This window comes from Mya arenaria, chromosome 10 (assembly GCF_026914265.1).
Source record: "Mya arenaria isolate MELC-2E11 chromosome 10, ASM2691426v1".
In the NCBI taxonomy this organism is placed as follows: Eukaryota; Metazoa; Mollusca; class Bivalvia; order Myida; family Myidae; genus Mya; species Mya arenaria.
The window spans coordinates 58035105-58045858 of NC_069131.1; the positions used below are offsets into that span (position 1 = coordinate 58035105).

Below are 10754 nucleotides of genomic sequence, written 5' to 3' on the forward strand. Positions count from 1 at the left end.
GGGTGTTCAATTTGATAACATAAAATGAAAGCGCTCGAAACTAGTGTTATTTAAAAAAAAATGTGATGAGGCATCATTCTTCTTTGTTTATATCAGTATTGTGTGTTCTTACTTACATATATATATATATATATATATATATATATATATGTATATACGATAAAATGCCAAACAGAAAATGCCTAATTCATAAGAGAGTATATCTTGTAGATGTAGTTCATGTAAACCATGTATGTGCACATGCTTTTATGAAGGATAAGTCTTATCGTGAATTGACGTCATATCCCTTTTCATTCTAGTATTATCTCTCCAAAATCTCTGCAAACCATTGCGCCACGATATGATACACGGCGTGCACTTTTCAGCACGAAGTGTAACAAGGATATCTAAATTGTGTTTTTCTAAATACTAGAAAATATACTATTTACTGTCTGTGGGTTATTTGCAATTAAAACTTTAAGAGAATCGACCACTACATTCAGGTGCCAGCTTGTATTTAAAAGGATTTATATACATAATTGTTAAAAACGTTTAGTTTAATTCATTTATTGCTAGCGTTTCTTATCGCACTGTTGATACATATAGTGCCATCTCCGTCTTGCCATTAACAGCAACGCAGCACGGTCTGTGTACACGTAGCTCCCTAAGTCAGAGGTAGGTGATATTTTGGTACCTTATTGGATAGCATTTTCTTCGTTTTGTTCATTTATTAATTCTCATATCAGAACAGTAGCCAGTTATATACCGTGCAAAGATTAAACAGCGTGCGGATAAATCACAACCATATTTCCATTTACGCACTCTCTTTTTTGAGCGGTAAGCTTCTCAAAAAACATGTAGCTTATTCGGCAAACCCTCGTGTTTAAAATATTTAACAAATCGAGCGCCGCGTTCACAGTGTAAATTTCTATTACTCGGATCGTGGATGCAGTTGTGATTACATTCTTCATTTAGAAGATAAATAAGTATGTGTATTTCATACAAGTACGGACACAGTAACAAGAACAAAAAATGAAACAATAAATTCATGCATATGTACATCGGCTTGAATTTCTCCCGTTTGTTTTCTACAGCCATGAAACTGCTTCTTCTTACCAGCCTCGTGTTCGTGGCGCATGGAAGTTTGCTTCCCACACGTGAGTTCATACAGTGATAGAATTCAGTCTTATACCAATTTCTTACACAGTGATCTCCCTTGACGAGCAGATAAGTGCTCTGCAACCTCAATCTCATTTAAATAATGTCGTGACGTTCTCCTCATTTAATAACGTTGCGCCCATATCGAAACGTCGTGAAGCGAGAGTATTGTGGATTAGAGTTAATGAGATTGGAAAATAGCTTAATTGCAGCTATTTACATGTTGTAAAGTTTCTTTGAATAAAGTTTTTTTCAAAGGTAAATTATCGAACACAATCTTTGAAATAAAAGAAAACAACATTTAAAATGACGTTAATTGATCGTGATCATCATCTGGTGATATACCTTGTGACAGTGCTAACTGTACGACAAAAGGCAATAACCGCTGTGTGGAGTTTGATCTAAGACTTGGGACACCAAGAAATATTGCATGGGTTTGACATAGATCTGCGCTCCCGACAGGAGACATCTCCAATTCGCGGAATTCTATTATAAGTACATTATGTATTTATCTTGTTTTCAATGAGAGTTTTAGGCTTTAGCTGCTTAAATTTGATCTCCTGGAGGGGGCGACCTATATGTAACGCCTTTTTATGGCTGGACATGTGATTAATAAATAACATTCGTTTAATTTATCGAAAATTCAAGTTCAATGATGCAATTTCTTGAAAAACGAGAACATTTTTTTGTAGTTCTGTTTTACGCTTAAAGATAACACACACACACAGTTTGATAATACATTTTTACAGGTTGTCCCTTTCACGGACCTATAAACATACGATTTTACTGTAAATAGCTGCATGTAATGAATAGTCCTAATTGATGAGCCACGTGTAAACACAACTTGCAAATATGCAATTACACGAATATTGCATGAAATGAAATAAACGTATCGCTTTATACGCATTGACTGGACTTTATCGCATGGTGTTTTCAATTGAAGCCGATAAGAGAATATTAAAAAAAACCATATTACATTATATCATTATACGTATCTAGCGTATCACAATATACATCGCGATCCGTTTTTGGCTTATCGTTAAAAACCTTATTGTACACATTGACTGATCGAGAGCCGTCACGTGGTGTTTAATTGAAACTGATAAATAATATTACCCCCCCCACACACACACACACACACTATATTTATATTTTAAACATTCATATACAACTTTTTGTTTAATTTTACAAACTAACTCATGGCGCCATTTGATGCTTTGCATCAATTGTCTTTCTTGTTTTGCATTGATATGCCTTTTCAGTTAAACGCTCCGATTCAAACTGTGGGTCGCAGACGTTCTTTACTGAAAACAACGGCCACATACACAGCCATGATTCGTACGTCTCCGGAGCCAACTATTACGCAAATATGCATTGCACATGGGTCATCGAGGCGCCAGCTGGGTTGAAGGTAGAGCTCGTTCCAGTTACCTTCGACCTGGAGAATGATAAAAGGTGAGTATCATTGACTTTTATTATTCATAGCATCCGATGGCAACGTCGTTCAGAGATGGTGTACAAAGGATATAACTATGAACATGATATGTATAGTATGTACGTTAAGATAATATATTTTTTCTCCACCATCCTTGACCGATACTTTTCCATCAACGAAACTTTTTGGGTCGTTGGATTTAGAGCTGCTGTCAATTGGCCATTAAATTCGGTTGAAATAAAATTCACTCGGAACTCAAAAGAACATACATTATTTTTGTTTGTTTTTTATGATAAAAGGTCAAAGCATAAGATCCAGTACCGTTTATTAGGTGTGTGAATGTCAGTCGTTAACGCTATATAAACATTAACTACATTACTTAATTGGGTGTCTGGTATTGATTTTCTTACGTTCGGGTTAAACATTCATATGCACGACTACGTCCTAGTTGCAACTGTTATCGGAAAGAAATATTCTATAGTTACGTCATGTTTCACCGCAATTTAACACTAATTTGTCTGTTGTTCTTGTTGCGATTATGATTGGATAGAGATATAAGTGCCATAACAGTTTTACGTTATTTTGTATTTCGCTCTAGTTGCGCCTATGACCATATAGAGCTGTTCGATGGTATTGGTGTAGGCGCTCCTTCCCTGGGCAAGTACTGTGGGGGCGTTTTCGCTCCGATTTCCTCTACCGGACAATACCTCACAATAAACTTTATCACGGACGAACTCTACCACGTGTCAGGATTTGATTTATTCTACAATTTCACATCATCATATATTCGTGAGTACACCTTCATGAAACGTATTGTTTAGCATTGACAAGTCTGTTGTGTGAACAAAAAGGGATTTAAAAGTTGCTCGCACAGTCATATTTTAATGCTTTTTTCTATGTCAGGCTAATGTCACGGTGGCCAGTTCAAATGCGATAACGGTCAAATGCTACAATGTACAACACATCTTGTATGTGTTTCTTTGTCAGGTCAATTGTAACGCTAGCCGGTTCAAATGCGATAACAGTCAAACGTTACAATGTACAACACGTCTTATATTTGTTTCTTTGTCAGGTCAATTGTAACGCTAGTCGGTTCAAATGCGATAACAGTCAAACGTTACAATGTACAACACATCTTGTATTTGTTTCTTTGTCAGGTCAATTGTAACGCTAGTCGGTTCAAATGCGATAACAGTCAAACGTTACAATGTACAACACATCTTGTATTTGTTTCTTTGTCAGGTCAGTTGTAACGCTAGTCGGTTCAAATGCGATAACAGTCAAACGCTACAATGTACAACACATCTTATATTTGTTTCTTTGTCAGGTCAATTGTAACGCTAGTTGGTTCAAATGCGATAACAGTCAAACGCTACAATGTACAACACATCTTATATTTGTTTCTTTGTCAGGTCAATTGTAACGCTAGTCGGTTCAAATGCGATAACAGTCAAACGTTACAATGTACAACACATCTTGTATTTGTTTCTTTGTCAGGTCAATTGTAATGCTAGTCGGTTCAAATGCGATAACAGTCAAACGTTACAATGTACAACACATCTTGTATTTGTTTCTTTGTCAGGTCAATTGTAACGCTAGCCGGTTCAAATGCGATAACAGTCAAACGCTACAATGTACAACACATCTTATATTTGTTTCTTTGTCAGGTCAATTGTAATGCTAGCCGGTTCAAATGCGATAACGGTCAAACGCTACAATGTACAACACATCTTGTATTTGTTTCTTTGTCAGGTCAATTGTAATGCTAGTCGGTTCAAATGCGATAACGGTCAAACGCTACAATGTACAACACATCTTGTATTTGTTTCTTTGTCAGGTCAATTGTAACGCTAGTCGGTTCAAAAGCGATAACAGTCAAACGTTACAATGTACAACACATCTTGTATTTGTTTCTTTGTCAGGTCAATTGTAATGCTAGTCGGTTCTAATGCGATAACAGTCAAACGTTACAATGTACAACACATCTTGTATTTGTTTCTTTGTCAGGTCAATTGTAACGCTAGTCGGTTCAAATGCGATAACGGTCAAACGCTACAATGTACAACACATCTTATATTTGTTTCTTTGTCAGGTCAATTGTAACGCTAGTCGGTTCAAATGCGATAACAGTCAAACGCTACAATGTACAACACGTCTTGTATTTGTTTCTTTGTCAGGTCAATTGTAACGCTAGTCGGTTCAAATGCGATAACGGTCAAACGCTACAATGTACAACACATCTTGTATTTGTTTCTTTGTCAGGTCAATTGTAATGCTAGTCGGTTCAAATGCGATAACAGTCAAACGTTACAATGTACAACACATCTTGTATTTGTTTCTTTGTCAGGTCAATTGTAATGCTAGTCGGGTCAAATGCGATAACAGTCAAACGTTACAATGTACAGTACATCTTGTATTTGTTTCTTTGTCAGGTCAATTGTAATGCTAGTCGGTTCAAATGCGATAACGGTCAAACGCTACAATGTACAACACATCTTGTATTTGTTTCTTTGTCAGGTCAATTGTAACGCTAGTCGGTTCAAATGCGATAACGGTCAAACGCTACAATGTACAACACATCTTGTATTTGTTTCTTTGTCAGGTCAATTGTAACGCTAGTCGGTTCAAATGTGATAACAGTCAAACGTTACAATGTACAACACATCTTGTATTTGTTTCTTTGTCAGGTCAATTGTAACGCTAGTCGGTTCAAATGCGATAACAGTCAAACGTTACAATGTGCAACACATCTTTTATTTGTTTCTTTGTCAGGTCAATTGTAACGCTAGTTGGTTCAAATGCGATAACAGTCAAACGTTACAATGTTCAACACATCTTGAATTTGTTTCTTTGTCAGGTCAATTGTAACGCTAGCCGGTTCACATGCGATAACGGGCAAACGCTACAATGTACAACACATCTTATATTTGTTTCTTTGTCAGGTCAATTGTAACGCTAGTCGGTTCACATGCGATAACAGTCAAACGCTACAATGTACAACACATCTTATATTTGTTTCTTTGTCTGGTCAATTGTAACGCTAGTCGGTTCAAATGCGATAACAGTCAAACGCTACAATGTACAACACATCTTGTATTTGTTTCTTTGTCAGGTCAATTGTAACGCTAGTCGGTTCAAATGCGATAACAGTCAAACGCTACAATGTATGTACAACACATCTTGTATTTGTTTCTTTGTCAGGTCAATTGTAACGCTTGCCTGTATGTTGTTCTATATCAGATCAATGTTGCGCTAGCCGGTTCAATTTCGGTATCGGTCAGACGTGATCACGTACTCTAAATCCTTTAGGTTTTTTTGTGTTCTTTCAGATCAATGTCACGTTAGCCAGTTCCAATGCAGTAACGGACAATGTATTGACGCCTCTCTACACTGCGATAACAGGCTAAGAGATTGTTCGGACAACAGCGATGAATACAACTGTGGTGGAGTTAGCGGAGGAGGTTAAACAATCGTTTCTAGGCCACACAAAATTGATGTTTCATTCGACGGATTTACCGAATTTCGTTTTTTAGAAAGTGTTATTAAATATCGATTTCATTTTGCCAACAATCACTGTTTTGAAAATCCATGAAGCATCAAAGAATCTCTTAAAGCATGCATACTTTTAGGTTTACTAATACTACCCACAAAAGTCATTTCGTCGTACACTTGTGCCTGCCGTCTAAAACTTGTATAATTCACACATACCCGGATGCCGTTGTGCACAAGAAGTAGTACAACCTTTCTATTATCAATTACGTGATGCAAACATCTTCTGTATGATATTGGAAAGATGAATAGCAGTCGCAGTAAAATTATTTTTTACGTAACAACCCCAACGATCACAAATGTGAAAGTCAGTGATTAACATTAGTAATTAACTCATTGTTGTATCGACATGATATTTATATTTAAGAACCAACTCTTTTCACATACTTCTTTTCATAAAGTAATTCTTTACCTTGTCCTTTTAAAAGTTTATGTTGTCTGAAGTATGTAATTGCATTCGAATACAGATGAGAAACAAAGTAGACGCGCCTCAAATGTCACCGTATTTTTTCGTATGTTTTGTACGGACACGAATAAAAAACATTATTATTTCATAATGTTGTCTTGTATCTCATTTCTTAGGTTGTCAAGCTTACGAGTTCACCTGCAAAAATAAGCAATGTGTGTCACGTGACTTTCTGTGCGACGGAGACGTTGACTGTACTGACAACTCAGACGAGCTTCCGGAGGCATGCCACATGAACGCTCAGAGTAAGCCCTCTTAACTCTCTATCGCGTTACAAAGAATCACTCAGGGTATGTCCTTTATCGCGTTCAAGTGGATCGCGAAAAGGAACGTTATTTAGGGTTGTTCGGGGTACGCCTTCTATCGTGTAATATAGGATTGCTCAGGGTACACACTCTATCGCTTTATTAAGGATCGCTCAACGTGCGCCATTATCGTGTTATATTGGATCGCTCAGGTAACGCACTTTATCGCGTTTTATAGGATCGCTCAGGGTACGCCCTCTCTCGCGTAATATAGGTATGCTCCGGGTTCGTAGCAAATCTGGTAATATAGGATCGCTCACGGTTTGCCCTATTCGCATAATACAATAATGTTCAGGAAAAACGTGTAATATGGGATCGCTCTAGTTTAGTTTAGTTTAAACATATTTATTTTACAGCGATTGCGGAACAAGTTATTACAACATTAAATTAATCACTCTCATTGGCCCGATTTTACGCGAGAGTGTGGTCTTGTATTGGGGGAAAGCGAAGAACCCGGAGAAAACCCACTAGTCCGGCTTGATGACCACGAACCAAACTCACATGCGCCCGAGCCGGGAATCGAACCCTGGTCGCCTAGGTGGGGAGCGAGTGCGCTAACCACTGCGCTAACCGAACAACCCATCGCTCTAGGTACACACTCAATTGCGTTATATGAGATCGCTAAGAGTTCGCCCTCTATCTTGTTATATATGATTGCTCAAGGCACGCCTTCTATCGGGTTATATAGGATTGTTCAGGGTACGCCCTCTATCGCAAAAGTATGATTGCTCAGAGTACGCCCTCTATCTCGTAATATAGGATTGCACAGGGTACGCCTTTTATCTCGTTATATAGAATCGCTCAGGGTAAGCCCTTTATCTCGATTTGTAGACTTGCTTAGAATACCACTACATCCGACCTAATATATGAGTGTCAGTAGTATCCCCTTTTTCTCGTGCACAGACCTGCGGCTATGTGGAGAGAAAACCAAGACTGGAGCGTCTGGATCCATCACCAGCCAAAACTACCCGAAAGCTTATCCAAACGACGTTCACTGCGTCTACCGAATACAGGCGCCGCCCGGAACACACGTATGACGCTTAAACTACATATCATTTCTACAAATGACTCACAGTCGTTACTTTACTTCTGATCACTTTACAATAAGAAAAATGGTAGATCAATGCTTACTTTGAATGAGAGCGCTGAAAGCGTTGAAAGGCTGTAGGTTCGACCAGCCTGATTCTACCTTTTCTTAACAATTTTATTCACAGGCAATACAAATCGAACCCGAAAATATCTTTTGTGTTCATAACGCAAATTTGTTGCTAGAGTAAAGTTATTTATATGAAACCTGAGTTTTGACCATTTGTAATAGATAAAGTAAGGCAGGTTATATTAGACAACTATTTCTGCGTAATGATCAATAACTATCTATTCCCCTGGGTTCGTCGCCAAGATTTGTTCAAGATTTTTCGACTTGCTTTTAAATTCAAATTAAAGTTGACCGAATTTAAATACAGTGGCGTTTTAATTCGCACTATTCTAAACACCATAAGTCAATTTTGTAACCTTGGCGCATTGATTTTGTTTTTACTTTTTTGTCAAAAAGTACACCTGACGATACCTCATTTCGATTTGCGGGACTAATATTTATATGCTTGTGGCCTATAGCCTAAAAACTGAAGGCAAATAAGCGTTGTACTACCTTTAGCAGGTACATGCTTTTGACAATCGTAACTTGTCGGCAATATCGGTCGTTTGTTAGCAAACGTTTCTCGTTTCTATGTATAAGGCATTTACCCTTTTTCTGTGTAATGCCTTAAAAATGTATTTATTCATTCTTATAAACAATAGTTTGCACAGAAAGAAGCCATTATCGTGCCTGGCGGTCTACTTTTAATATGGCCTTATAAATTAAAAGACATGTTTACATAATGCTTTCCAATCGTGAAAATTCGATCATCTCCGGCAAGCTTCGGAAAAATACCTCATAAATAGTCTGTAAATTATACGAGAATGTGAGCGGACCGCCGGCGATTAACTCAATTATAATTACGCTAAGTAGACCCATTCGATAACGTTAAACAATGTGCTGAAATGAATTATTTTGTTATGCGTCTTAATTACGCTTTGGATAAACAAATTCAAATTAAAAGTAATACATCATCATACTCTTTGCAATGTGTTCAATTTATTATGTTCCTTGACCATGGAAAACACATACAACACGGTTTCAATAAATGGAATATTTCTAAAGACCCTATAATTTCCGAGGTCAATGTTGTCGGATAATGGCCGAAGTGTTCCGACTGTTTACTTTCGGGTTATTTCAAACACTGCTAAGCGTGATCCAATGTCATTTTGCAATTATGGTTTCACGAAAGAAAACAATACGGACATGAGTGTAGTTAGCTGTTTTCTCCCCTTTTTCAGAGCATCCATTTTACATTCGACAGCTTGTTCAGCGTGGAACCTGAAACCACGTGTGATAACGACTGGGTGAAGGTCACGGGCGATGCTGATAGATACAACCATGGTAACCGCCATGAATATAACTTGCCTACTAAACACAATCTGTTTCGCTCTAAATGACATTGAAACCTTTAAATAAAACGCTTTTAGCAGAACTATCGATCTATTACCATGAACTGTTAATATTTGAGTTGACATATTTTACACACGGCAATTTGGCAAAAAAGAAAATGTTATAAAGAGTCAGGCAGTGTGGAAAGAAACCAATCTTAATCTTCACATTAACTATCAGTTCTGACTGAGTTGTATACATTACTTCGGTAGCCGCCTCTTTATGGTGGGAACCAGGGCAGATTTTCTCAAATTTAACGCAACTAAATTATCATCTTCATATTTTACAACGGAGTTTCTTAGATGGAAGGGGTTATTGAAACAGGGCTGAGCACGATTTACAATCTCTTAAATATATCCCGCCCTTACAGGACCCTTTTGTGGAGACTCGACCCCCGCTGCATTCAGCATACCCGGAGACCACGCCTTCGTAGCCTTCTTTACGGACGACTCTGGCACTTACCCTGGCTTCAATATCACCTGGAATTCTGATTAGAGTCAATGGTAAATGTTTACACTAAATACAATTATAGAAGACATTGAAGTCACTGGTATAGGTTTCACACTAAATGTAATTTCTCATTGAGGTGATATTAATATTAGACGAGAGAAGTACGTGCTCAATAATCACCCTTCTATATTACAGATTTAGTCCACTGGGAGAACCACAGGAAAGAACAGCGTTAAACTGTATTGTTCTGTTACAGTGGCATACACACATAAATAAATAAATAAATAACACAAAGTATTCCGGCGTTCATCATTTATATTTAGCTTTTGGGGATGATGATAATCAGTTCTGATATCACATGTCAGTCCAAATGTTCTGTGTGCGCATAAACTTAACCTAACATAATATTATAGGTAAAATCTAAAATAGTCTTTTGAATGTAAAGGTTAAAGGTTACTGAGTTGCTGACACAAGGGAGAGAGAGGGGAAGTGCAAAATATATGAAAATGGGCAAAATCAATCTTATCCTGGCAATAACATGAGTTTTATTTAAAACCATTGGAATGTATTTACCAGTACGTGGTCCTTGGACTTATCGTACCATGAAAGATAAGTAGATCCAAAAAATTAACAATGCTAGAAATTCTTATCTTGCCCACGGGCGAAGATAAAACGCCCGTATGAAACTCCTTTTTAATGGTCACCACATTGTAATTACATCCCTTGTTGAAGATTGTCGTCTGTAGCATCATAGAAACCTTGTCCTAGTGCAATATTTAGAAAGCTTATTAATTATTTCTCGCTTCAAATATCACCATAAAAAGGTTGCCACGCACCTTAAAGAAATAATGCTTCACTCTCCTCAGAACTATTTAAAGACCGATT

At 37.4% G+C, this 10754-nt stretch overlaps 1 protein-coding gene across 1 annotated transcript; it reads left to right on the forward strand.

Annotated features, from left to right (window-relative positions):
* The first annotated feature begins 1075 nt into the window (after positions 1 to 1075).
* LOC128204853 (membrane frizzled-related protein-like) lies at positions 1076 to 10140 on the forward strand. Its single transcript, XM_052906261.1, has 9 exons — positions 1076 to 1136; positions 2400 to 2592; positions 3171 to 3361; positions 5902 to 6033; positions 6704 to 6832; positions 7796 to 7923; positions 9269 to 9371; positions 9790 to 9922; positions 10065 to 10140. Exons 1-8 carry the CDS (start codon positions 1076 to 1078, stop codon positions 9912 to 9914), a joined length of 1062 nt encoding a protein of 353 aa, XP_052762221.1. The 3' UTR covers positions 9915 to 9922; positions 10065 to 10140.
* The last annotated feature ends 614 nt before the right edge of the window (positions 10141 to 10754 follow it).